Source organism: Oncorhynchus mykiss, chromosome 13 (assembly GCF_057628025.1).
Source record: "Oncorhynchus mykiss isolate SJ-2025 chromosome 13, ASM5762802v1, whole genome shotgun sequence".
Lineage (NCBI taxonomy): Eukaryota > Metazoa > Chordata > Actinopteri > Salmoniformes > Salmonidae > Oncorhynchus > Oncorhynchus mykiss.
The window spans coordinates 28,858,339-28,885,000 of record NC_143034.1 but is presented as its reverse complement, the minus strand read 5'-3'; the positions used below and the strand labels follow the sequence as shown (position 1 = coordinate 28,885,000).

Sequence of the window (26,662 nt, the reverse complement as noted above, 5' to 3'; positions counted from 1 at the left end):
CGGCATGAGGCAACCGGCATATGCTGAGCGCTATTAGGACAACGGTCCGTGCATACAGCCAATAGACAAATGTACGCGCGCTCTTATTGTCAAGCGCGCAGATACACGAAAGACCGAGCAGCCATTAGTTACATGCACCTATTATTCTAAAAACAAGTCACACCCCTTTTTAATAAAGATGCTGTTCTCTCTACAGACCACTGAAGGGAGGAAGAAGCAATCACACAGAACCTTCAAATGGAGGGATGTCAATCGATCTCCGCTCACCTCGATGTATTATATGCAATTATCACTGACTTGTGGGACTCCGAATCTAACAGGGCTTGCCATCTGTTTTCTAAGCATAATATTGATGATGCACTGGTTTTTAGTCGAGGACGCTTCAAGGTTGTTGTGCGCTTTTCGGTGGGTAATCGATGCCAAAGAGATTTTATTTTGTGACGATAATCATGTAGCTTCCTTTTAAAATGCTAGTTGAAAACACTGCCAGAGGTGACTGGACAATGTGTATTGTACTGCGCACATGCTTTCTTTCTGTGTAACGGTTTCTTTTAACGCTATTTGCTGTTAACGTTTTTCCAACTGTGTTTCTCGAAAGTCTGCATGAGTTAATTCATGCGCTAGTAAGGAGTTAATACGGACTCAGTGATGTAATATACTTACATTGACTCTCACAGTAGAAGGGAACCCAATAGGGGGAGTCTACTGGCCCTAAATCAAGAACCTTAGGTGGAACGCTACTGACAGGGAATTTGTCTTTCTACAGAAAAGGTTTTTACTTCAATTTTTGTTTAAGAAAATAAAGAATATATTAAAGTACAGGCAGGCTGGGTATTGATTTTACTGTCTGGGAAATACTGTATATCTGGGGCAATGCCATACTGTTTTTTTTTTTGTTGCTCTGTACAGCAAATCTTTCCAACCCAAATTTAGGGAAAGTACTCTTTATCCAATGATGATACATAGCTAGTGCTGCTGAAGTCAGAACCGCCACTCTTCGTGGGACGGTAGGAGTAACTTGCATCACTATCTAGCGAGAACATTTTCAGTAGTCTCTCAGCCTAAAACGGTCACATTGTTTTGAGGAATTTTCACTACATAAAATGGTTTGTGGCTCCATCTAGTGGTCTGCTGAGAAACCCGGAGCCCATGCAACAAGCCCAGAGACCTGGCTATAGCATGTGATTTTATCATAGTCAATTAGCCTACATTAATGTGCAACATGTACCCTAAATGATTTCTTAAATTACAGGTGTCATTTAAGGCTGTGGTCTGGGCACACTTTAGAATTGTATTCCAGATATACATGATTAAAATTGTCTCACTCAGGACGCTTAACTCCTAAATTGAACAAAACCAAATGTTGTATTTGCTGTAGGTGAAGCAGAGCAGAAAAATGTATGCTATTTAATTGGTTACGGTCACTGAAATTGTGTTATTGCAATGACGACCAAAGGAATTATCAAGATAAATATAGAAGGGGTGGTAACTCAAAACATCCTACCAGAGCTTCAGCTAAAACCAGGTAGTACGGGACTACTGATTTCTGTATCATTTCTGCAACGCAAATCTACTTCTGAAACCGCAATGCAAAAATCAACTACCTGCAATGATGGAATTCTGGCCTGAGTTTCAAATTGGAGGCTGCTCTACCTGACACGCACACGCTGTCATTCCAAACCCTGGGTAAAGAGGGTCAGAAAATGTGGAGTAAAATGTACGCAGATGGGTCAGTGTACCAGAGGAGACGCTGTAGAAGGACAGCGTGCCAGCCAGCCAGTCCAGGTACACTTCTACTCTGTTCAAATAAGACGAAGTAGCAGGGAAAGCAATACTCCTAGCACTATGGCAGGCGACGTAACTTGTCAAAGCATCGCAAACTCCAGGACTTGTCATTACGTCCAAGCCAACAGTCCCCAACCTCTCCACTCCTGCCGATTTTTCTGTCACTCCCATTTCCTCTCAATTACTGTGTCTATTCAGACCCTCTTTACACAGCACCTGCCAACAGCCCTCAAACTCCCTGCGTGATCAGGCTACGGCAGATAGCTCACAGGCATCTAATGGAGAGACCGAAGGACACGATTATTAGTATTTTTAATCACTCATTTAATCTTATTTCTATCCAACGAAAACATTGAAGTATTCTCACTGAGTCATTTGTGTGTGTGCAGCTTTCAAGAGAGACATTCAACATTTTCTTAGGCCAGATTTGATCCAGTGTTCTGCATCATGATCCACACCTTCTCAAAACCCATTCAAGGAGGTCCGTCTCGATCCACGTTGAGTGAAAAGATAGTAACAAACCATTTGATGCTTAAAATGTGCGTTAGTTCACTTTAGTAATTTTAACTAAAAACTGAATTTCCTAACCGGAGTGTCTCCAATTTGCAGTCTGGACTTTCCAGTCCAGCAGAGAGCAGCTTCACTCGTGAATTCTGCAAGTCATTGTCACTCAGATCCAGCTCTCAGGTTTGAGCTGAGGCCAGCGTCTCACAGCATCATTCCGTGAGGTTACATCCTTTCAGTTTGAAGAGGAATAACTTACATGATCAACAAAAATATTACCTAGTAGGTTTTTAATCCATTGGAAGGTGAGGTGGGACACTCCATGCAATAAAAGTGTACATTTTGTTTTGTTGGAAATGTATCATCATCTAATGAAGAGCTTTTAAAATCACCAGGTACTCAGAGCTGTTCTGGAGGCTTTGATCATAGTCAAAAGGCCTCAAAAGACCTGATTTGCAGTATTTCCTTAGGTCAATCATATCCAGCTGCTCTTCTGATGTCAGCAACACGAATGCCAAATCAGACCACTGGGCAGGTGAGAGTTTGGCCTCGGAAAGACTTCCTGAGCTAAGGTATGTTTGGATCTCCTTTCACTAGAGAATGGTCCTTCAGACAGTGGAACAGATTGATGCTTCTCCTTGATGTACTTGACTGTTTCCTCCATTGTTCTGACCTGATTCTAGTCTTTGTTAGTAGGGACCGTAAGAGAGTCTGGTTGGGTTCCAGTGAGAGGCGGAGGAGGAGGCAGAAGAACAAGTCCAGGTGTCCATTTTTACACCAAGTCCTCGTCCACTGCTTTCTTGTGGACGATGGTTGCAGGCGTCTCTTCAGATGTTAGAAGATTTCTGCTCGTTTCCTGTTCAACCACGAGGTTGACATTCTCGTTGTTGAATGTCAAACACAGACGGCGGCAAGAAACTCCCGGATGCTGAAATGCACAAAGCAGTACACCTTCTCCTGGAACAACCCACACAGACACTGTCTGGAGAGCCGAGTGCACTGACGCTTCTGTAACAGCAATGCCACATTCTTCCAGTTCTCCTTCATAGGAGATCCGATTGCCCTTTTTCCAGTTGTGAATATGTCTCAGCATTATCTGGTCTCTTTGGATATTTCTGTTTTTTTTGTTAGCCATATGTTACAGTTCAGGAAGTGTGAATACATTTGAGTCAGGGCCTTCAGCATCTCTGGACTCTTTCACGCAACAGCCTCCAGAACTGTAGCTGAAATGCAACTGAAGACTGGTATGTGGCACATGATGGAGAGGCTTCCTGAAGACTTCAGGCGTGTAATGATTTTGCTGGCTAGGCTCTTGTCACTGATTTTTCTTCCTGGAGTAAATCCTTCTGTGGGTCATTGAAGCCTCATCTCTGTCACATGGTCAACACGCGACTAGCAGCTGCTGGCCGGGAGGTTATCCAGATGTGAGCAGAGGGAAGCAGATTCCCCCGAATGAGGTTTGTCAGCCGCATGCCCACTGAGGTCGACTTTAACATCACACCAGATCTCGTTGTTCTGGAAGACGATACTCATCCAGACCATCAAAGACAAACAGTACTTTGTACTTGTTGAAGTCTGAGATTGCGGACTCTTATTTCCATTAAACAAAAGTGCTTGAGAAGGTGAAGTTCTTTCCTCCCCCCCCCCCCCCCCTTCATCAAATTCCACTCTCGAAAAGGAAGTGAAAATATCATCTGGATATCTTGAATGGCTTTTCCTTCAGCCCAGTCCAGAATGAACTTCTGGACAGAGACTGTTCTGCCAATGCCAGCAACTCCCTTGGTCAGGACAGTTCTGATGGGTTTGTCTTGCTCAGCTAAGGGTTCAAAGATGTCGTTGCATTTGGTCGGTGTCTCTTTTGTGTTGCTGATCTCCTGGATTCTGTCTCACCTCATGTTCATTATTGACCTCTCCACTTCCACCCTCTGAATGCAGAGCTCTGTGTAGATCTGATTGAGAAGTGTTGGGTTTCCTTGTGTAGCCATTCCTTCAAACACACATTCAAACTTCCTTTTTTTAAGTTGAATTTGAGTTTAGGTTGACTCACCACAAGCTCACCTAAACGATCTGAAAATGACAAATGTACTTTGAAGCATACATACTGAACTAATAAAGGCATAGTACTTTCACTACGTATTTTTGTATCCAACTTTGTGGGCATATTGAAATTGAACATTAAAGATCTTACTGTTCTCCAGTGTTTCAGCGAGCTCGTTCTGGTTTCATGTTCCTCGGGATGTGCAGTGTGATCTTCAGAGCCCCCTCTCTGGCACTGCTCTCCTGGTTCTCATCTTCACCGTATACCACCACCTTCCCCTGACTGTCAGAGCATTCTGGGTGATTTGGACTCAGAATCTTCTTGAACTTCTTTAATTCACTCTTTACAAATGTGATGACTTGGTCTTCAACCAACTGGAATAGGTCTTTATGTAAAGAACATTATTTATCTGAACATTTAATCATTTGTATTTCCTGGTTGGACCTTGAGCCTTGGGGTTTAAATACTAGAGGTTAAAGGTCAAAGATACCAAACAACTATCCATTCACTTTTAACTGTAAGACATGAGCCAGCTCACCTTGAATATGGAGGACACGTCTGCCGTGGACCGGCCACGGGGAATGTCTGACTGATCTCTCTGCACACATGACATAACACGCATCACAAGTGCTACCTTATCGATGATCATCTGGCACATGGTTGAATACAGCAATTGTCTGTCTAGCTCTAAGATCTAAAGCACTCACCTTTGATCAGTAGAAATGCCTTCCTCCCTGAATTGTGTTTTAGGATGAGCCATTGACCAGTCCCTCTTAAAGGACTCACAGCTGAGTCCAGGGGAATTGTCTCCTGTTGGATCCTGTCAGCAGACAACTTAGACCTACAGTCAAACATAAGTGAGTCCTGACTTCATGCTTTAATGTGGAGACATAAAGACGATAAGAGGGAACCGTGATAAATTCTTACGCATGCCCAGGGTTCCCATTCCTGAAGTGTTCTTGAAGTTCCATTGACTGATCCCTGTTCTTGGACAGACTGCTGTGTATGGTCTCTGATGCTGGGCCCTGTAAAGAAGCACATTCAGTGTAACTCATAAAACTACAGGAAGTTGGTGATTATTGACTAGAAACAAACGAGCAGAACAAGAGAACGCAAACCAGACAAGCTGTTGATCAGTAGATATTTCTTCTGTCTTGGAAGTTGAACGGAGGATCAACAGACATGTCTGTTCGCATGGACAGACAGCTGGGTACAGGTCAGACTGGTCTCTCCTGCTGGATTTGGCTTCAACACAGAGACAGATCTTCGGTCTAGAATATCTTCTGCCTTAGCCTGGGTTCCAATCTGTTTGTGCCATCAAGCCATTCCTTGCATGCCAAGGAGTGACATGATGGCACAGACAGATTGGAACCCAGGCTACTTCTGCCGTATGATGTAATATCACTTCTGAGCTCTACAATTATCAACATTTGTGATAGATTCCCAACAGCATATCTGTCTCAGTCCCATACATACAATGAAGCTGGAAGGTGTTGTGTCAATTCCATCAGAGTGCCATTTTTTTTTGGAGGCACTGCCCCCCTCCACTCTCTCCCGAGAGACACTCCTGTTCGAGGCAGTGCCCCCCTCCACTCTCTCCCCAGAGAGTCTCATTTTAGAGGCAGTGTGCTCATGCAGTGCAGAGAACAGAATTGTGAAGACAATTACAGGCCCACCACTTCATTTGGAAAACATTGTGGCAGCTCAGCACCTGGTTTACTATAATAAATCACCTTCAAATAGGAATATCAGCGGTGTAACTATCCAAGCGAATATGGTCAACGGTGTTCATCATATGGCATTGCTTATGAAAACTGCTAAGAATAATAAAAGCTGCACTGCATTAGATTTGAGTTGTTCTTAGTGTTGGCAAGCAGGCGGTTGGTGGTTTTCACCCATGTTGAAATGGAATTTCCACCGTGTCACACGAACCGCGTAGAACACGTTACAGGAAATCGCCAACCAACTTTGCGTGACAGCTTTCCGCAGTCCGGTGATTCATCAATGTTCACCAGCTTTATAAACACCCATGTCGTTCACCATTACATTTCATGACTGCCATTTGGGATAGAGTAAAAGGTATCGCGATCCAGAGCCGATGGTCATGAACAAAGGCATTTAGGCTACATTTGGTTCGGACAGAAACCTACCAATAACCATGTATCTGTTACAGGACATTGCATTTTGCAGGCTATAGGCTTTGGCTGCCTTGAGGTACCCATGCTGAAGTGTGAATCCAGAAGAAGAAATTAAACACCCTTTACACCATCACCTCCAATAGCAGGCATCTTATGTAACTGACTACAAAAACAGCATGCTATTCACAAGGACCACAAAGGAGGAAATACAGTTGAGGTCAGAAGTTTACATGCACTTAGGTTGGGAGTCATTAAAACTCGTTTTTCAACCACTCCACAAGTTTCTTGTTAACAAACTATAGGTTTTGGCAAGTCAGTTAGGACATCTACCTTGTGCATGACAAGTTTTTTTTTCAACAATTGTTTACAGACAGATTATTTCACTTATAATTCACTGTATTACGATTCCAGTGGGTCAGAAGTTTACATACACTAAGTTGACTGTGCCTTTAAACAGCTTGGAAAATTCAAGTTAATGTCATGGCTTTAGAAGCTTCTGATAGGCTAATTGACATAATTTGAGTCAATTGGAGGTGTACATGTAGATGTATTTCAAGGACTACCTTGTGAAAATCAAAAGAAATCAGCCAAGACCTCAGAAGAAAATAATTGTAGACCACCACAAGTCTGGCTCATCCTTGGGTACCACATTTATCTGTACAAACAATAGTACGCAAGTATGAACACCATGGGACCACGCAGCCGTCATACTGCTCAGGAAGGAGACGCGTTCTGTCTCCTAGAGATGAAAGAATTCTGGTGCGAAAAGTGCAAATCAATCCCAGAACAGCAAAGGTCCTTGTGAAGATGGAGGAAACAGGTACAAAAGTATCTATATCCACAGTAAAACGAGTCCTATATCAATATAGCCTGAAAGGCTGCTCAACAAAGAAGCCACTGCTCCAAAATGGCCATAAAAAAAGCCAGACTACGGTTTGCAACTGCTTATGGGGACAAAGATCGTACTTTTTGGAGAAATGTCCTCTGGTCTGATGAAAAAAAATATTACTGTTTGGCCACAATGACCACCATTATGTTTGGAGGAAAAAGGGGGGGCCTTGCAAGCTGAAGAACACTATACCAACCGTGAAGCACGGGGGTGGCAGCATCATGTTGTGGGGGTGCTTTGCTGCAGGAGGGTCTGGTGCACTTCACAAAACAGATGGCATCATGAGGGAAGAAAAATTGTGGATTAATTGAAGCAACATCAAGACGTTAAAGCTTGGTCACAAATGGGTCTTCCAAATGGACAATGACCGCAAGCATACTTCCAAAGTTGTGGCAAAATGGCTTAAGGACCACAACGTCAAGGTATTGGAGTGACCATCAAAGCCCTGATCTCAATCCTATAGAAAATGTGTGGGCAGAACTGAAAATGCGTGAGCGAGCAAGGAGGCCTACGAACCGGACTCGGTTACACCAGCTCTGTCAGGAGGAATGGGCCAAAATTCCCCCAACTTATTGTGGGAAGCTTGTGGGAGGCTAACCAAAACGTTTGACCCAAGTTAAACAATGCTACCAAATACTAATTGGGTGTATGTAAACTTCTGACCCAGTGGGAATGTGATGAAAGTAATAAAAAGTTGAAATACTATTATTCTGACATTTCATTCTTAAAATAAAGTGGTGATCCTAACTGACCTTAAACAGGGAATTTTTCTTGGATTAAATGTCAGGAATGTTGAAAAACTGAGTTTAAATGTATTTGGCTAAGGTGTATGTAAACTGACTTCAACTGTACATAAATACTCACAATATGGACGACTTGATCTGTGTGTTGATACCGTTTCCAAATTGCAACTCCTCGGCTTAAACAATTGAACGCGCACTTACAATTAATGTGGGCAGTGTATTAAATTAGTTAACGAAGGACTTACCCTGTTTGCTTCCTCCGGCTGTTTGGTCGTCAATGGCTTTGCTGGCTGAGATTTTGACTCTCACGTGCGTTGTCATTGCACCCGTTTTTGTGGACTGCATATTTCACAGAAAGCGCATTAGCAGCAGGCAGGCCTTTAATTTATTTTGACTAAGGAAAAAGGACTACGGCTATATTTCCTCATTATTTTGATGGTATGCCTACAGTTCACAAAATAATTGTTTTTATTTCTGACTTTCTTTTTTGATGCACCATGTTTAACAAAAATGGTAGGCCTCTTGCCAAATTAAAATAAGAGCAACAACTGTTTAAAAAGTTTGGACATTCATTTATTACAACATAAATGTACATACGGTTTCCCCCCCCCCAAAAAAAATGAGCATTTTAAACAAGTTAAAAGCAGCTAGTCAGTTTGGCTGACCATTTGAAATGTTTCTAGTCCATGTTCATCATCTGTTAATAAAAATGTAACAAATCGCTGCATTTCCCATTGTTCCGCCCCCCCCCCAAAAAAGGAATCCCCCCCAAAATGAAAATAAATAAATCACAAATATAAATCTGGGTCAGTTGATATCATTGGGGTGAGAGGTCATGGTAGGCCAGAGGTCAGGATGCTGCCCAGCAGGGTGCGATCCTTCAGAGCATTCTCCACGTCCCTCTCCTCAATCTTCAGAGAAACCTTGGTGAGGCGAGCCTCCTTGGCTTTTTTCAGGGCAAAGATGCCCCGGCTCTCCAGCAGACCGCAGAGGGAGAGGCACTCGCCCTGGCCCACACCACCCACCTGTCTCTTGGCACACAGGCGGCTGTACACCTCGTGGAGCTGAGGGGTAGAGAAGAGTCAGACTTGAGAAAGAATTGGTACTGACCTTCAGCAACCCAATGACCTTCAGTGGTAACCAGGTCAGTGCAAGAGAAAACATCACTTTTCATTCTGACTAGCTACCTAGACTTCTATGTTAAACGCACACCGAGTGTACAAAACATTAGAAACACCTTCGGTCTGTCATGGAAAGAGCAGATGTTCTAAAATGGTTTGTACACTGTGTATATCAAGGTGTATTAGAAAATTATTAAAAGCAACAAACAAAAAGAAAGCTACATGTTTGCTCTCAATTTACAAACTTGGGTGGTAGTATCGTGTTGGCACCAATGCAGTGGCCATCTCTCACCTTGCCCAGTGGGATCTCTTTGTTCTTGCCGTTGCGGGTGAGCAGTAGCAGACAGCACACCAGTAGTTTCTGCTGGAGGGGGAAGCTCTCTCCCTCGGAGGAGGACATGCGGTCCCCGTACACCTCCGACAGCACCCTGGCCACCTGGGGCACGCTCACACGAGACGCTGTCGTTTCTGCGGCCTTCTTTCGGTCGTCAGATTCCACAAGCTCTACAGCTCTCCTGTAACAGAGGAACCGGCGTCACGCTACTACTTTGTTCTCAAACAAAACTTCAACCAGTTAATCGGCGCCTGGGGAACAGTGTGTTAAGGCAGCCCCCCGCACCTCTCCGATTCAGAGGGGTCAGGTTAAACGCAGAAGACATTTCAGTTGAATGCATTCAGTTAAACAACTGACGAGGTATCTTCCTTCCCATTCCAACTTTCCAAGACTATAACTAGCCATAGTAAAACAAAAAAATTGGGGGGGTTGCTCATATTTGATCTTACATTTATTTTCATGGCCAAGCCAACGGTGTCCTGAGTCGTCAGCATTGCAACCAACATGTTATTTAGTATTAACAGTGTATTTAAGATATTTAGTCAATTCGTTCCCTCACCGGCAGATATCCAGAGCTTTGCGTGCGTCTCCCGACACAGCAGACACCTTCCTGGCACAAAACTGCACGGCCGACACGTCCAGTAACCCTTCTCCGGACACCTGTGCGAGTCGGTCCTGCACGATGGCGGCGAGCTCCTGGCGGCTGTAGGGTGGGAAGTGTAACAGCTGGGGGCGACAGCGAGGCAGGGCCTGCAGCCGGGGGAGGATCCTGTCGGTCAGGTCCAGAGCGTTGGCGATACCTAGAATGGGACGACACCGTCATTACACCTGCCTGCATACAGGAGGACTAAGGACAGCCCGTATGAGGAAGTGGCTATGAGAGAGTTGACTGGATGGAATTTAAATATAGAAATGGACAGACGTGTGTGTGTGTGAGGGTTTTAGGGTGAAAACTTCAGATGAATTCTTAAGATATTAACATAGAAATTGTAACGGCCAATGAAACGTGTATACCAGAGACGGTGTATATGGTTTAACACTGTATATTAGGGGGTTCTTACCAATGAGACAGAGGCGGGACTTGGGCAGGTAGGGCCACTCAAAGATGGTGTAGAGAACGTCTTGTGCCTTGCTGTCCAACTGGTCCATTTCATCCAGGACTAGAAGACTGGGCAGAGAAGGAGAAAGGAGGTTAAGCGAGAACTTATCAGTCAGCAAAATGTAAATCCTCTCTCAAATATGTTGTTGTTTAGGGTGTAAATTCATAATATATGGATGAAGAAAACTTCAGAGCGAAACGCAACTTTTTTTCTCTTTGCAAAAGTGATTTAAGTTTTAGTTCGGGGCTATAGAAACTCACACAGTGGGCCCTGTGCTGGTCAGCAGTTTCTGCAGCTTGGTGTCGGTGTGGCCCCCGGAGGCCCCCAGCTTCTCTGCCAGCAAGGGGAAGATGGCGTGGGAGCTACGCAGAGCCATACAGTTCAACACCACTGTCTGAATCTCCTTCAGCTCATCCTGGATCAAGAGAGGAAATAGTTAAATTCATGTAAGAGAAATCAATGAGGTTCAATTTACACAGGGTTCAGGGCTATACACAAAGGGTGGAATTAAGTGATTCTGCACCGTATGGTAGAACTGTAAGGTCATTTTAGAGTATTGGGTTCCACTCAAGAACCAACATTAGGCTAATGAATGTTGGAATCCTGTCAAGGCAACAACTCCAAGGCTAGGCTAATGCTAACAATTAGCCCATCATCAACAAAGCGGAGGCAAACGCAAACAGTGGCGCTAACCTTCATCTCCTGCAACACACAGTTGAGGCAAGCCGTCTTGCCGGTGCCGGGGGCTCCAGAGATGTAGAGGCTGGCCGGGCTGGCCTTCAGGGCCTTGTCCTCCAGGAAGGAGCGGATGGAGGACCTCTCGTCCTCCCGGGATAGCAGGCGCTCTGGGACAGCAGTGTGGAGGGCCTGCTTCACACTGTGGAACTTAGACTCTGGAGAGGGACCGGAAGATGGGTTAATACTCTGCCTTAAGTCTATGAAGTGAACATTTAGAATAATGAGCAAATCAAATAAAGGCACACATTTGTCTTTGGAGTTTAACGCTCTTCATTTGCACTTGAGAAAAAGATACAAGGAAGAGAAGATGAGAAAAGAGCGTGAGAGACACGTCTTACTTTCAGCAAAGAGGCGGACCCCAGGCGTCTTCTCTGATCGGGGACATGATGGGCTCCCACTGGGGGTCTCATGCAGTCTGCTGGGGGAGGCCCTGGGGCGGGAGGTTGGGGAGAGGGGGGTCAGTAGTCTCCTCGGGGATAGAAGGGGGGAGTTCTCAAAGCCCAGCTTGCGGGGGGAGGCCAGGTTAAGGCAGGGCTGTTTGGGAGGAGAGCCCAGCAGGGTGGCACTGAGGTTACAGCCATTTTCATCTCCTGAGAAACACACAGAAGACAGATGGTTAGGTTAGAAACAACATGTCTGTCTTTTCGATAGCACCTTACGTTTGCATCAAGAGTTGAAATAATTACTTGATTTTGAGCACGGTGGTTTATCAGCTTAAACCTTGCACAGAATATGTAAAAATCACAAACTGCCTAAAGTTTTAGACAGTGAAACACTTTCAAAGTTGTGTATAATAGCAATCCCATACCTGTGCGTTTGCGAGGGCTGAGGGGTATTCTTGGGCACAAAGTTATGCCTTTGAGGGCCACGGGCCCATGTGAGAGGGGCGTTAGCTGGACCCTCTCTGGAAGGGACTGCGGTTTAGAAGCCCCCACGGAGCAGAGGGACTGGGTCTCCTTCAGTTGGGATGTGCTCTTGGAGGGGGTGCTTTTTGAGTGAACCCCAGAGGACTTGCGTCTGGGGAACTGGAGGATAGGCTGAGCCTGGGAACGTGTGCTGGGCATCTTCCCTGTGAGCACTTTAGCGTCCAGACCGGTTTCAAAAGACTGAGGGGGGAAGAGATAAGGTCAGCCATTGTGACAACACCTATGAATAGATAAGACTGCAAGAAAAACAATTGTCTTATGTTCAAGAGTGATTTGAAATGAGTGAACACAGAAGAGGTACAGAACCGCTTAATAGTAAATGATACCATCCATCCTAGCGATCAGGCCTACCCTGATCGAAGTAGTTCCGGTATTTTCCACGCAAGTTACTGTTATAACTGCTAAGCATGACTCCCACGATTTAGAAGAGTATGCGATCTTTGTGCCGTTGTTGCACTGTTGTAAATCAACATTACAAAAGGTTATAGCCCGAATGTTCGATTGTATACTGACAATGCAACAAACAACTTGCCATCTTCCGGGGCCATCAGAATGGTGTGAATTCTCAGTAACTACTGTATCTGCAGACTCAATGGCGACAACTATACGTGTACTCATTTGTGGCGCCAACAGTACAAATATGATAAAAAAACACTGAAATGTCGTAAAATACCACAATCAAAGAAAACAGGAAATATATTTATTGCGGTTTTCGACAAACTGTTTTTTTTGTATCTGACTAGCTAGTTAAACTTGACTGATAATAATCCCCCCAGTATGCTACGGAAACTCGCTCGCAATACATCTCCCCCCCCCCCAACTCTGACAAAAAAAAAATACAACTTTCTCGTCAAAGCCAACGTAATGCTACAAGTTCACACGTTTTAAACATGTATTGAAAGTAGTGTTACCTTATTTCAGTTATTGATTAAATAGTATTCGGCTAGTCGTCTAGGTGGATTTCGTGTGGTCTCTGGCGCGCTCTGGTCTGACTGACTTATGAAACAAAACTTGCGCCAAATGTCTCCACAACTCCTCCCCCAATCAGCTGGACTTCCCGCAGCTAAGGTCTGATTTGTCCTTCTTGTGTCATTTTGTTATTTCCCAGGCTCTCATTGGTTCATCTTCGATTGTTAGTTAGCGTCAGTGTCTACGTCACACAAGTACACGGTGGCGGGAGTTTCAATAATATATATTTTGGCGGACTGGAAATCTCCCGGGAAATTCAGCATTGTCTGGTGTAACATTTAACACAATATTCTCCGGTGTCGTTAGTAATTTGGTTGCAGTTTGAGAGAATTACTCAAACTTCTGCATATGTGCTCTGGCATACGTATCGAAATATTTTTTTAAATGATGAGTAAGCTATTTCAATCATTAACTTCCACAATAAATTACATCTGCAAGAAGCTTAAAAGATGGATGATAGAGATGGTGATAAAGAATCAAATACAATGGACACCAAAACAATCACGTACCCCTTTTCCCCCCAAAAGCATAGATTTATTTCAAATGATAAAACATGGTTGATTAACAAGTGAAATGACCATGGCAGGAATGAACAGGGTGAGAACATGAGAATCACAGTCAATGAGTCACCTATGTGAGACTAAACATATCCATCAATCACACAAGTTACACACACGGTCAGACATACAGAGAAGTGCTGCAAAGAGACCCGTCCCTCTGGCTGTCAGACAAAGCCCACAACTGGACTGTTGTTAAACTTTTTAATCAATTTCCTCCCTATATTACAAGCTTTTTACAAACATTAAAATATATCAATAACTACAATTACCATATTTCTCATACTTTATGTAAATATACATTATTTATTGCATTTTTAATAGACTCACTTTTATTTTTATCAAACGCACTGGTACCGATAAGTATGACAATAGATGTGTAAGGCAACAACCAGCCTGAGGACGACATAAAAGGAATGGAGAAGAGAAAATGAATCTATTGTCATGTAGCTGGTCCATGTAGTTCTCTTTCACGGTAGTGGAATCATTACAGAAATCACAAAGCTACAATGTAATGACAGTTTAGGTATCACGCATTAAGAAGCTCCTAAGTCAAAAAATATATATATATATAAATCCACCATGATGACATTTCTGGGGGCCTACTCTGCCCAAATAGTTCCCTGGTGCTCCAGGTGAAGTTTCCCCTAGGTACAGATCTAGGATAAGATTCCCTTCCCCAATCCTAACCTTAAAACATGAGTAGGGAAAATACAAAACTGACCCCTAATCAGCACCTAGGAGCATCTTCACCCTACAACCTTCTTCTGGCACTTAGGCGTTTCCTTTTTGGTTAGTTGCTACCAATGAGAAGTGAGAATACAAACAAAATCGTTCCTTGCATAGGAATGCATTAAAAACTCAAGCATTATGGGTTCCCTCTGGCCAGGATACAGTCCATTCCAAAGGGCCACCAGCAGTAAAATCAAATATTCTAATTTCAAAAAAATTGATTACATTTTTTTTTGTTCTTTGAAGGAACTTCAGAAAGACAGGGTTGAATGACTGACAGCCCTGCAAAGCTACCCTTGGTCCAAAGAAAGGAATGAGGGTAATAATTTAGCCATGATCGTTCCCCTTGTGGCAAGAAACAGGAACAGCATTGAATAAAGTGAAAGTAGAATTTCATACAGTACTCTCAAACGCCTTCCTTGATCAATAAAGTAAAGGAGCTTTGGCAGCTAACGATCATTAAAGAGGACCGGCATTATGGATCCCTGAAACATGTCGTAGTGTTGACAAAACGAAGAAGCATTTATTTTTTTGTTTCAGATAAATCTAGACTGCAACCGATCAGAGCAGCACTTTGTTCTCCTCTAGTGTAAAAACATGGTATTCACAGGGGCCACGGTTAAGCTGCCACAGAGCAATGCCATGAGGAAGAACAAAAAAAGATCTAATTGGGAATGCCCCACACAGTCTTTAGACTGTGTCACGCACTGTCAGCAAGACTCGCCCTCTCATAACATGACAAGCATTCAAGTAATTTCTCCTGTCCCTGTTTCATACCAAAAAAAAAATAAGCCATTTCTGTGTGACGAAAACAACAGCTTTCCTAAGTGTGAGAGGCCCCTGATTCTACTCCACCCAACTATTGGCACATCAAGGTAGGAGAGAATTCTAGTCCACACCTTCTCCTCAGGGCAGTGGAAGCGCGGCATTTAAAAAAAACCTATAGAAGACACACCACATACTATAGATACCAATTGACACCCAACACATTTTTGCAGATGTTGGTGTGTCCCCTATATTGTCCTACAGACGACACAGTTACTGCGGTTAACCACAGAACATTTACAAAAACATTAATTCATATATCGAAGGAAATCATCATCATCATCATCGTGGATTATGCACACATTTCAAAAGATGGAATGCAGAATTCTTAGTTGGTCCTGCTGCTATAAAGTATAATCAATGCAACGCCCCCCCCCCCACCCCATCTTGCAGAAAGATTGGCTTGTGACCACAGCACAGTCAAACAGGTCAGTTCCTCAGCACCTCAGTGGTTTTGTTCGATCATGCTGAAACAGAAGTGTCTGAAGTGTTTGTGGAAAAGAGAGCGACTGGTAGTGTAGCGTCGAACAAGACTAGTGAACTTCCTATAGTGTTTGGGGGTTGACTTGTTTCCGGCTAGTCATATAAAGTGTCTATGTTTAGGCCTGTGTGTGTTTCAAGTGTCGTGCCACTCCCCTGAACGTCCTCTGATTAGACCGAGTGACTTATTAATGTCCTTTGGTCCTGAATTCCATAGTTCACCTTGCCACTGGTGGCGCTGGAGGTACTCCCCGGAACATGCCTACAGGGCGTAGAGGAAACAAAAGGGTACATCAGGTCAGTTCTTAACTCCAAAAACAGTGGTGTGGAGAATGAATTAAGCCTAAGCCTGTACCTGGTCCAGGTTTATTGCTTTTGCTGGGGTAGATCTTGGTGAAATTCCTATATTCCTCAGGGGGTGGGAAGTCCTCCACTGGGTGGAAGTCAAACTTGGACTCAAAATCCTCTGAGGGTTCAGAAAGGTAAAGGGTCAACACAACATTGTAAATCAAGATAACACTAAACTAGCAAAAAAATGAAGGCCAAGACCTTAGTACAGTAATAGAATGAATAAAGTACAGTAACATTGGCCCAGCATATAAACTCATTAGAAGTCATGTATTTTTGACTTCTCGAGCTTGCTCTAGTAATTTCCATTTCCATTTATAAATGCCATGCACAATGGTCAGTTCTCCTGGAAACTTTAATTTGACTGTGCAATCTATGAACTCTATGAATGCTCTGGGTTGGTCACAATACAAGAGGAACATTTGCATTACTGAGCTGGCATTTGAATATGGGGCTATAATACCTGACAATCTACTACCAACAACAACTAGGCTACTAGTGTCTCCAACATGTCTGTTGGTTTGAGAACTAACAAATGGCCATAGTGTTCCAAAGTAGACCATGTTCAGGGCTGTTGAGGCCAATACTCAACACAAGATAGATTCTAAAGCGATGAAAAGCCAGCAATCACATCATATTAATCAAACAAAGTGACAGTTGCTCAAAAACTGGACTTGCATGAAAACCAGAATGTACAGGGGACACTGACGACCAGGACTGGGAGATGGGAGGAAATGAGCCTGTCCTGACTCACCTATATTGGACTTGGAGGAAGAGGAGTGTCCGTTGCGGATGGGCGGGGGAGGCGGTGGGGGTCCGGTCCGGGAGGAAGACGAAGGGGGTGGAGGGGGCCTGGGCCCCCGGGTGTGGTGGGGTGGCTCCGAGGAGGTGGTGTTGGGAGCGACAGCACTGTGGATCCGGTAGGGGGGCGGGGGAAGAGGGGCTTGCCCACCACCCCCGGTTCGTGACCCAGGATTGGGTGCAGAAGGGGCTGCATCAGTAGCAAACAAACACACGCAATAGTAAGACCATGATGATGCCTGATTAAAATAATCACATAGCAGCAATTAAGGAGCAAACATATCCCTTCCAACCTGTAGCTTTCTGAAAAATGTATGTACTGTACTCTACAGTAAACAGAAGTGGTATAGCGCATTTGAAAAGTATTCAGACCCCTTGACTTTCTCCACATTTGTTACGTTACAGCCTTATTCTAAAATGTATTAAAAATTGTCCCCCCACCCCTCAATCTACACACAATACCCCCTAACAACAAAGAAAAAACCGGTTTAGACATTTTTGCAAATTTGTAAAAAATATCACATTAACATATGTATTCAGACCCTTTACTCAGTACTTTATTGAAACACCTTTGGCAGCGAATTACAGTCTCGAGACTTCTTGGGAATGATGCACCTGTATTTGGGGAGTTTCTCCCATTCTTCTCTGCAGATCCTCTCAAGCTATTTTCAGGTCTCCAGAGATGTTCGATCGGGTTCAAGTCCGGCCTCTGGCTGGGCCACTCAAGGACATTCAAAGACTTGCTCCGAAGCCACTCCTGCATTGTCTTGGCTGTGTGCTTAGGTTAGTTGTCCTGTCTGAGGTACTGAGCGCTCTGGAGCAGGTTTTCATCAAGGATCTCTCTGTACTTTGCTCCGTTCATCTTTCCCTCGATCCTGACTAGTCTCCCAGTCCATGCCACAGAAAACATCCCCACAGCATGATGCTGCCACCACCATGCTTCATCGTAGGGATGGTGCCAGGTTTCCTCCAGACGTGACGCTTGGCACTCAAGCCAAGAATCATCAGACCAGAGAATCTTGTTTCTCATGGTCAGAGTCTTTCGGTGCCTTCTGGCAAACTCCAAGTGGGCTGTCATGTGCCTTTTACTGAGGAGTGGCTTCAGTCTAGCCACTCTACTATAAAGGCCTGATAGGTGTAGTGCTGCAGAGATGGTTGTCCTTCTGGAAGGTTCTCCCATCTCCACAGAGATCACTCTGACAGAGTGATCGTTGTGTTCTTGGTGACTTCCCTGACCAAGGCCTTTCTCCCCCGATTGCTCAGTTTGGCTGGGCTGCCAGCTCTAGGAAGATTCTTGGTGGATCCAAACTTCTTACAGTTAAGAATGATGGAGGCCACTGTGTTCTTGGGGACCTTCAATACTGCGCATGTTTTTTTGGTATCCTTCCCCAGATCTGTGCCTTGACACAATCCTGTCTCTGAGCTCTGCGGACTATTCCTTTGACCTCATGGCTTGGTTTTTGCATTGACATGCACTGTCAACTGTGGGACCTTATATAGACAGGTGTGTGCCTTTCCAAATCATGTCCAATCAATTTAATTTACCAAATGTGGACTCCAATCAAGTTGTAGAAACATCTCAATGATGATCAATGGAAACAGGATGCACCGGAGCGCAATTTCAAGTCTCATAGCAAAGGGTCTGAATACCTATTTAAATAAGGTATTTCTGTTTTTTATTATTAATACATTTGTGTGTAGACTGTGTGTAGATTGTAATTGAATCAATTTTAGAACAAGGCTGTAATGTAACAGTGGAAAAAGTTAAGGGGTCTGAATACTTTGTAATCGCTGCCAAAGGTGCTTCAACAAAGTACCGAGTAAAGGGTCTGAATACTTATGTAAATTTGATATTTAAATGTATGAATTTTCAAACATTTCTGAAAACCTGTTTTTGCTTTGTCATTATGGGATATTGTGTGTAGATTGATGAGGGGAAAAAAACAATTCAATCCATTTTAGAATAAGGCTGTAACGTAACAAAATGTGGAAAAAGTCAAGGGGTCTGAATACTTTCCGAATGCACTGCATACTTGTGAGCAAACGTTCCATAACTGCAGGTGGCAGTAAATCAGCAACCTTGGCTTCATACCCGTTCCAACAACACACTAAAGGTAGCAGTATGCCCACTTTCAGTTTGTTTGCCAACTCATAGAAGTAGTAGAAGAAAATTGACTCAATGGCACTGCCCATGCTCTGACACCATAATGGGACATATACAATGTTGACATGTTTAAGACTATGGCTACTACCCATCCTTTCCTTTCAGACCATGAACTTGTGTGTGGAAGAAAGGATTGGTTTGGAAATGGTCATTATCCTTTGTGACAGCAGTCCCTTGATAAGACTAATGGCTCCCCAATACAAACATTCAGCTGTGTTCTAGTACCTGATCTCTTGCTGGGGGGCTCCCTGGCGGGTGGGGGTGGTCTGCCAACCCCTGGAGGTCCTGCAGATGGCGAGGGGGGTGGAGGAGGTGCATGATTGCGTCCGCCGTAGCTGCCGCCTGAGGAGTTCTTCTTGTGCAGTGAGTTGTGCCTCTGGGGAAGTTTCGGAGCCCCATCTCCAACAGGGTGCCCCATGGGGCCGTTGGAGGTGCCCCCAGAGGGTTGCCTGTAAGGCGGGGGCGGAGGGGGCGCAGAGGACCCCCCAGTGGGTGGCCGCGTGGAGGAAGGAGGCGGTCTCGATGAAGGAGGGGGACCAGAGCTGGGCGGAGCCGGGCCTCTTTGCGGCGGTGGGGGGAGGGGCTTCTCCCGGCTGTTGTTGGGGCCTACTGGGGCCTTTTGTTGCGGGGTTAACGGGGCATTGCTGCGGTAACCACCTCGGTTAAACGGCGGGGGAGGAGCTGGGGCGGATGTGCTGGGCTTCAAGCCGCCTGTCGAAGAAGGTGGAGCGTGTGGGGCTGATGTGCTGTGTTTCATGCCTGAAGGAGGGGGCGGAGCTGAGCCTGAAGTACTGTGCTTCATGCCCCCAGTGGAGGAGTGGGATGAGCTGGCACTGGTTGGGGGGCGGGAGATGTCGGGTAGAGAGGGGCGGTGGGAGCGCTGGGGCTCCGGGGGGGAGGGTTTGTCTCTTGGGGAGGGTTTGTCTCCTGGGGAGGGGGAGGTAGATCGGCCTGGGGTGGACCGGGGGGCTGCAGGTCTGGAGCCTGGGGGACGCAGGGCGGATCTGCCCACTGAGGCGTCTGGAAGGAAAGCATAGAAACACACATTTTAGAACACTATGCATAAATACACCCATTCACATACTTTCACCTACACACATCAAGCTTCATGGCAAATGTAGAACATCCAGTAGCCTGGGTGCCAGTCTGTTTCTGCAGTATATTTATAGTAGCATATTTATATAAGGCCCAATGAAATCCATGTTGTAGAGAACACGGGCGGAATCACGGAATCCAGACAAAATGGAGTTCAACAATATTCAAAAATGTATTGAACTTAGTTGGAAATAAACTAAATATTGAACTTAGTCATAAATTTAGCCAAGTTAATGATAAGACCTGAACAAAAAATGCACCAGTGATTTGTATTTTCATGCAACTTTCTGAAATGACACAGAAATGGCCGTAAGTTTTGTGTGCGCGCAGAGGGCGCGTATGTCTACACTTTGTGTAGCCGTTAGCGATGATGCTAATGATAACCTTCTTCTGGTAGAGATCTCAATTCAAAGTTAACTACAAAGTAGCCTATGCCTATCTGGCAGAATGATATCATGATTATTTGCATCAATCCAGTGGCCATTTGTTTTGCAAACTCAAATTACAAGCACAACAGAAAAGCTGCTAACCAAACAGTCTCTTGCTGGTGCGAACTTGCATTAAACTACACCAAAAAATCTAAATAAGCATCGCTGTGGACTTAGAAAATGTAATTTGGTTGTTTTTCTATTGAAGCTGCAATATAACTTTTTGGGGGCGACCTGACCAAATTCACATAGAAATGTGAGTTATAGATATGTCATTCTCATTGAAAGCAAGTCTATGAGGTGGTAGATCTTTCTATGCTTCCTGTTCTTAAGTTTTGTTTTTTGAGTCTTTTACACCAGCTTCAAACACCATCTTTTTGGGAATGGAAAATATTTCACAGCAGTTTAGATGGTACAATGATTCTCTACACTATACTTGCTTGAAATTAGGCAATCATTGTGTAAATATTTTCTTAACTATTTATTGAACTAAATTGTTGGTATGTAAGCATTTCACGATAAGGTCCTGTTGTATTCCGCGCATGTGACCAATAACATTTTATTTGACTATTAGAATTGTAGCAAGCAGGAAATGGCAGAGCTATTTCTGCATTGTGCACATTTAAAGTGTGATTTTGAGCGTGAAAGCTTGAAAAGGAAAACAGAAACCTGGAAAAATAAAAATATTTTTTTACCCCTTTTTCTCCCCTATTTCCAATTGGTAGTTACAGTCTTGTCTCATCGCTCCCGTACGTATTCGGGAGAGGCGAAGGTCGAGAGCCAAGCGCCCTCCGAAACACGACCCAACCAAGCCGCACCGCTTCTTGACACAATGCCCGCTTAACCCGGAAGCCAGTCACACCGATGTCTCGGAGGAAACACCATGCACCTGGCGACCGTGTCAGCGTGCATTGAGCCCGGCCCGCCACAGGAGTTGCTAGAGCGCGATGGGACAAGGACATCCCTGCCGGCCAAACCCTCCCCTAACGCAGACGACGCTGGGCCAATTGTTTGCCGCCCCATGGGTCTCCCGGTCACGGCCGGCTGCGACAGAGCCTGGACTCAAACCAGGATCTCTAGTGGCACAGTTAGCAACTGCGATGCAGTGCCTGAGACCACTGTGCCACTCGGGAGGCCTGGAGAAACACATTTAAAAACTAAACAGAACCAGGCAAAAAATAAATCTGAATTTACAGGGCTCCATTTACATTGTAATCATATGTAGTGAGTTCTGCTTACCTCCAGCTCCAACTGATCGTAGTTTTGGCATGCCCCCAGCGAAAAGGCCTCCCCCTGGCCCACCACTGCTCCCTCCTCCACCTCCTCTACCACCTCCACCACTTTCCTTTGGTTCTGGGGAAAGCAGAGGTACGAATGTCCTTGTTACGCTGTTGTGCTGATAATGCTTGCATTGACATTGTTGAAAGCCATTTGTGGCAAAGAATTGTGCATGTATAGTACCAGTCAAAAAAGTTTGGACAACTACTCATACTCACTACTCATTTTTCTTTATTTTTTGAATTTTCTACATTGTAGAATAATAGTGAAGACATCAAAACTATGAAATCATGAAGTAACCAAAAAAGTGTTTTATAAAAAAATACAAAATAAAGTATTTTATATTTGGGATACCTCAAAGTAGCCAGCCTTTGCCAAGAGTGTGCAAAGGTGTCAAGGCATTCTCTCAACCAGCTTCACCAGGAATGCTTTTCTAACAGTCTTGAATGAGTTCCCACACATGCGGAGCACTTGATGGCAGCTTTCCTTCACTCTGCAATTCAACTAATCCCAAACCATCTCAATTGGGTTGAGGTCGAGTGATTGTGGAGGCCAGGTCATCTGATGTAGCACTCCATCACTCCCCTTCTAGGTCAAATAGCCCTTACACAGCCTGAAGGTGTGTTGGGTCATTGTCCTCTTGTAAAACAAATGATAGTCCCACTGAGCGCAAACCAGATGGGATGGCGTATCGCTGAAGAATGCTGTGGTAGCCATGCTGGTTAAATGTGCCTTGAATTCTAAATAAATCAGTGTCACCAGCAAAGCACCCGCACTCCTCCTCCATGCTTCATTGTGAGAACCACACATACGGAGATCATCCATTCACCTACTATTTATCTCACAAAGACACGGCGGTTGGAACTAAAAATCTCACATTTGGACTCAGAGCAAAGGAAACATTTCCACCGGCCTAATGTCCATTGCTTGTGTTTCTTTGTCCGAGCAAGTTTCTTCTTCTTATTGGTGTCCTTTAGTAGTGGTTTCTGTGCAGCAATTCGACTTTTGCCAAGGCACACTTGTTAATTGAAATGCATTCCAGGTGACTACCTCAGCTGGTTGAGAGAATGCCAAGAGAGCACAAAGCTGTCAAGGCAAACAGTGGCTACTTTGAAATACATTTATATTTTGATTTGTTTAACACTTTTTTGGTCACTACATGATTCCATATGTGTTAGTTCATAGTTTTGATGTCTTCACTATTATTATACAATGTAGAAAATATTAAAAATAAGAAACCCTGGAATGAGTAGGTCTGTCCAAACTTTTTACTGGTACTGTATGTATGCATAAACGTACATGTATAGTCTGTGTGTGTGTGTGTGTGTGTGTCTCAGCAGAAAATGAGGAGAGTGCAAAAGTTAGTTTTTATCTCCTATAGGTTTCTTATGCTACTTACTCTCTATAACAGGTGCACTTCTGTCATGGACCACTCCAACCTTCTTCAGCCTGGCTCCTTTGGAGATATCAGAGAGCAATGCTCCTCTCCCCTTCGCCTCATCCCGATTCAACTTAGGTGCTGTAGTGTTCGCCTGAGGAAAAGATATGAGCAAACCACCATGTTAGTTAGGTTGACCATGCCAAAGAGAATAACATGAACTGCATAAGGTACCGCCGTTATAGCAACAGATACAATAGATGGCAATGCAGCATTATGGTGCAAGTTGATAGTAGTCCACATGGTCAAATCAAATCAAATTTTATTTGTCACATACACATGGTTAGCAGATGTTAATGCGAGTGTAGCGAAATGCTTGTGCTTCTAGTTCCGACAATGCAGTAATAACCAACAAGTAATCTAACTAACAATTCCAAAACTACTGTCTTATACACAGTGTAAGGGGATAAATAATATGTACATAAGGATATATGAATGAGTGATGGTACAGAGCAGAATAGGCAGGATACAGTAGATGGTATTGAGTACAGTATATACATGAGGTGAGTATGTAAACAAAGTGGCATAGTTAAAGTGGCTAGTGATACATGTATTACATAAGGATGCAGTCGATGATATAGAGTACAGTATATACGTATGCATATGAGATGAATAATGTAGGGTAAGTAACATTATATAAGGTAGCATTGTTTAAAGTGGCTAGTGATATATTTACATCATTTCCCATCATGGTGCCTGCATGGGTGTGTGTTTGGTCAGCTCAGACATTTTTTGGTTTGTGTTTGGATTTGTTTAAAATGTAAAAACTGCATCCTTTGGCATAGCAACCCTAGAAATCATACTATGGGAAATGTGGGCATAATAACATATTTGGCATAGTATCTAACACCAGCAGGTGTCGAATCATCCTTATTAACAACACAACAGCAAATAATGAGTGACTTCAGTTATTTTATCATGCAGTTATGAATCTCTAGAAACCCTTCAGAGGACTTGTGAGTTGTGTCATGTTTTGAACATCAGTTTAGGGGCTGGACTGACCTGGTTGAAGGTGGGGGGAGGAGGGGGTCCTGGAGGAGGAGGGGGAGGAGGAGGAACGGGCATCCTGTCCCTCTGTGGGCACCTTGGGGAGGAGGTTTGTTCACCGTCTCAGCTCTGGGTACACTCTCAAACTCCTGCGAAACAAGACAGAGGAGAGACTCGGGCTCAGTCAAATACACGCAACAAGGTCAAAAATATACACTCCTGAACTAAACTGGGGTCAGAGTAAAATTGTACATCCTTGTAGTGTCATGTTTGACATTGGTGGACTGTATTGAATTCAGGTGAGTCAAGATATCATTGGAACATCTGTTCAAAGACCATTACAAATTCACCTCTATTTGTAGCTGTTGACTACAATGGTGGCATGGACCACACTAAAAACAACTATTCTCTAATTCTACATGCATATTCTCACTCTAGAATGATTCAGCTCAGTAGAGCTCCCAAAACCAGTTGGTTGGCTGGGCTGAGCTCATTGTGGATACAGACATACAGCACGTTCAGCTAGGCAGCAAACCCCACCCTCCTTCACTCACCCTAAACTCCATTCCACAAGCTACCTGTTAAGAGTGTTTGAACAGGTTTTCACAGAAGAGGAAAACAAATGGAATGTCATCGGGTGAGCTTGCCAGTGAGGCGATAAGGAACAGAAATGCAGCAGCCATTGTAAGTTGCTGCCTCGAGTGAGAGAAACCGAGAGTGGACAGCACAGCCCGCCACTTCACATTTCATCCATTGAGAAGATTTGATGTTAGTTTTTTTTGCACTACCGGCGCCAACCATTTATGTCAATCAAAATGTCTCTAGAATCTCCCATAAATGTTCAATTGTGTTGAGATCTGGTGACTGAGGCAGGCATGGCATATGGTTAACATCATTTTCATGCTCATCACACCATTCAGTGACCACTCCTGCTTCCACACGGGGCATGGTCATCCTTTGTCGACCATCCATAGCCATGGTCGACAAAATAATGGCCTGCCCAGCATTTTTGTAGATCCCTAAGCATGATGGGACGTTAATTGCTTAACTAACTCAGGAACCACACCTGTTTGGAAGCACTTGCTTTCAATATACTTTGCATTCCTGATTTACTGTAGTGTTTTCATTATTTTGGTAGTTACCACCTGTACATGCGCCTACTTGGAGAATTGCCAATGGACTACAATGTTAAAACCTCAGAAAAAGGATTATGACATTCTTGTAGGGGAGGTGTTCAGCTCCTTCTCTAACATAATATGTGACCAATTGAGTTGGTTTGATGGTTTTGTGGACGGGGAAATAAACTAGGAGTAAAAAAAAAAAGTGCCGATGTCAGTAACTATTTTGGGCCTAACGTCATATTAAACACAAAGTAGCAAACCTAAAACGAGCAGGCCTGAGTCAGAAGTGTCACTTGAATTTCACTTTCTGATATGCAGAAAATGTAAACACAGATTTGATAAGGTAACATTCCAAATCAGAAATGGTCTCGGGTCGCTAGCCAATGTCTACGCACGCTCTGTCAATCTACAATAGGTGCCAGGTGAGCGAGCCCAGAAACATGTAAATTATAAATTAAAATAAATTAAAATGCAATTCCTTCCCCTTGGCCTAAAAGTTGAACTACCTAACTGGACATTGTTTGAATTAATGTAGCAATCTAGGTAAAAATGTATATCAAGTGAGTCAACTAGTTATTATCTGGATAACATGTTGATCTAACTAGCTGGGTGGATTGGCAGTGACTTACCCTGTCTCGAAGGATTGTGAGTCTCGTCTTCAATAACAACATGAATGGAAACTGCAGTTGTGGCAAGTTTGCTAGTTAACACAATCCCAGGCAGTAGGTGGCTCTCTTGGTTACTTGCGAAGAAAATCTAATAAAAACTGGGGGACACTAGCAGCTAAATTAGCTTGCTAGCGAAATCAACTAAATCCAATACCCAAAGTTAGCTTGCTAGCTAAATTACTGTTTAATCGCGACAGCTGTCAAGTGAAATTTTGCTGGCGTCTTAACTATGGCTGTAAACAAGTTATATTTCGGCGCAAAAGCTAATTCGAGGTACGCGTAACTCCAGTTTATATCCTATTTTCATATACTTTTTATTCTGCTCTCCCCTTGACCAGCAAGTAAAGCGAGACTCTCGCTTAACAACTGTTTCTGTCGCTTCTCGGAAACCCGGAACTGGGCCGTCCAACACAAAATGGAGGCAGGCAGGTAACAGGATCACCGCCGACGAGTTT

The 26,662-nt window shown here is 44.0% G+C and overlaps 3 protein-coding genes across 12 annotated transcripts in view; 1 reads left to right on the top strand and 2 right to left on the bottom strand.

The window, feature by feature from the left end:
* The window catches only part of LOC110485892 (junction plakoglobin a), a 32,454-nt gene extending 31,635 nt beyond the window's left edge, over window positions 1–819 (top strand). For 4 of the 8 annotated variants that reach the window (XM_090195946.1, XM_090195948.1, XM_021557098.3 and 1 more), the window contains exons 15-16: window positions 1–44; window positions 197–819. The exon at window positions 1–44 is cut by the window's left edge and continues 94 nt beyond it. In XM_090195946.1, coding sequence (XP_090052072.1) covers window positions 1–37 — 37 coding nt within the window. In that variant the 3' untranslated portion in view covers window positions 38–44; window positions 197–819. Of the gene's footprint in view, window positions 72–196 lie in introns of all 8 variants that reach the window. The other 4 variants (XM_090195949.1, XM_090195951.1, XM_021557099.3 and 1 more) reach the window with 1 other exon arrangement.
* A 7,829-nt stretch (window positions 820–8,648) lies between these two features.
* On the bottom strand, window positions 8,649–13,358 carry cdc6 (cell division cycle 6 homolog (S. cerevisiae)). 2 transcript variants are annotated; one of them, XM_021557094.3, is made up of 9 exons: window positions 13,228–13,358; window positions 12,199–12,496; window positions 11,729–11,980; window positions 11,346–11,545; window positions 10,913–11,067; window positions 10,614–10,720; window positions 10,112–10,352; window positions 9,511–9,733; window positions 8,649–9,161 (listed from the first exon to the last, which is right to left on the bottom strand). In XM_021557094.3, the coding sequence occupies exons 2-9, from the start codon at window positions 12,452–12,454 to the stop codon at window positions 8,931–8,933; spliced, it is 1,665 nt and encodes a 554-aa protein (XP_021412769.3). In that variant the 5' UTR covers window positions 12,455–12,496; window positions 13,228–13,358; the 3' UTR covers window positions 8,649–8,930. The 2 variants fall into 2 exon arrangements, with proteins under 2 accessions (XP_021412769.3, XP_021412768.3); XM_021557093.3 differs by lacking the exon at window positions 13,228–13,358 and adding an exon at window positions 12,668–12,959.
* A 439-nt stretch (window positions 13,359–13,797) lies between these two features.
* LOC110485890 (WAS/WASL-interacting protein family member 2) lies at window positions 13,798–26,647 on the bottom strand. Of its 2 annotated transcripts, XM_021557095.3 has the most exons (8): window positions 26,169–26,647; window positions 24,434–24,567; window positions 23,393–23,525; window positions 21,955–22,068; window positions 19,418–20,212; window positions 16,982–17,218; window positions 16,235–16,345; window positions 13,798–16,141 (listed from the first exon to the last, which is right to left on the bottom strand). In XM_021557095.3, the coding sequence occupies exons 2-8, from the start codon at window positions 24,494–24,496 to the stop codon at window positions 16,098–16,100; spliced, it is 1,497 nt and encodes a 498-aa protein (XP_021412770.3). In that variant the 5' UTR covers window positions 24,497–24,567; window positions 26,169–26,647; the 3' UTR covers window positions 13,798–16,097. The 2 variants fall into 2 exon arrangements, with proteins under 2 accessions (XP_021412770.3, XP_090052070.1); XM_090195944.1 differs by lacking the exons at window positions 21,955–22,068; window positions 23,393–23,525; window positions 24,434–24,567; window positions 26,169–26,647 and adding an exon at window positions 21,411–21,851.
* Window positions 26,648–26,662: the final 15 nt, after the last annotated feature.

Bases quoted from the DNA above. Each gene is read 5' to 3' on its own strand.
- cdc6 (XM_021557093.3), bottom strand. From the start codon at position 12,934: ATGAGTACACGTATAGTTGTCGCCATTGAGTCTGCAGATACAGTAGTT. The intron at 10,721-10,912 runs GTGAGTTTCTAT...TTCTCTGCCCAG, and splicing joins ACCAGCACAGGGCCCACTGT to TCTTCTAGTCCTGGATGAAA. The intron at 9,734-10,111 runs GTGAGGGAACGA...CCTCTGTTACAG, and splicing joins AAAGCTCTGGATATCTGCCG to GAGAGCTGTAGAGCTTGTGG.
- LOC110485890 (XM_021557095.3), bottom strand. From the start codon at position 24,496: ATGCCCGTTCCTCCTCCTCCCCCTCCTCCTCCAGGACCCCCTCCTCCC. The intron at 23,526-24,433 runs GTCAGTCCAGCC...TCTTTTCCTCAG, and splicing joins CTCCCCCCACCTTCAACCAG to GCGAACACTACAGCACCTAA. The intron at 20,213-21,954 runs GTAAGCAGAACT...CTTTCCTTCCAG, and splicing joins ACGATCAGTTGGAGCTGGAG to ACGCCTCAGTGGGCAGATCC.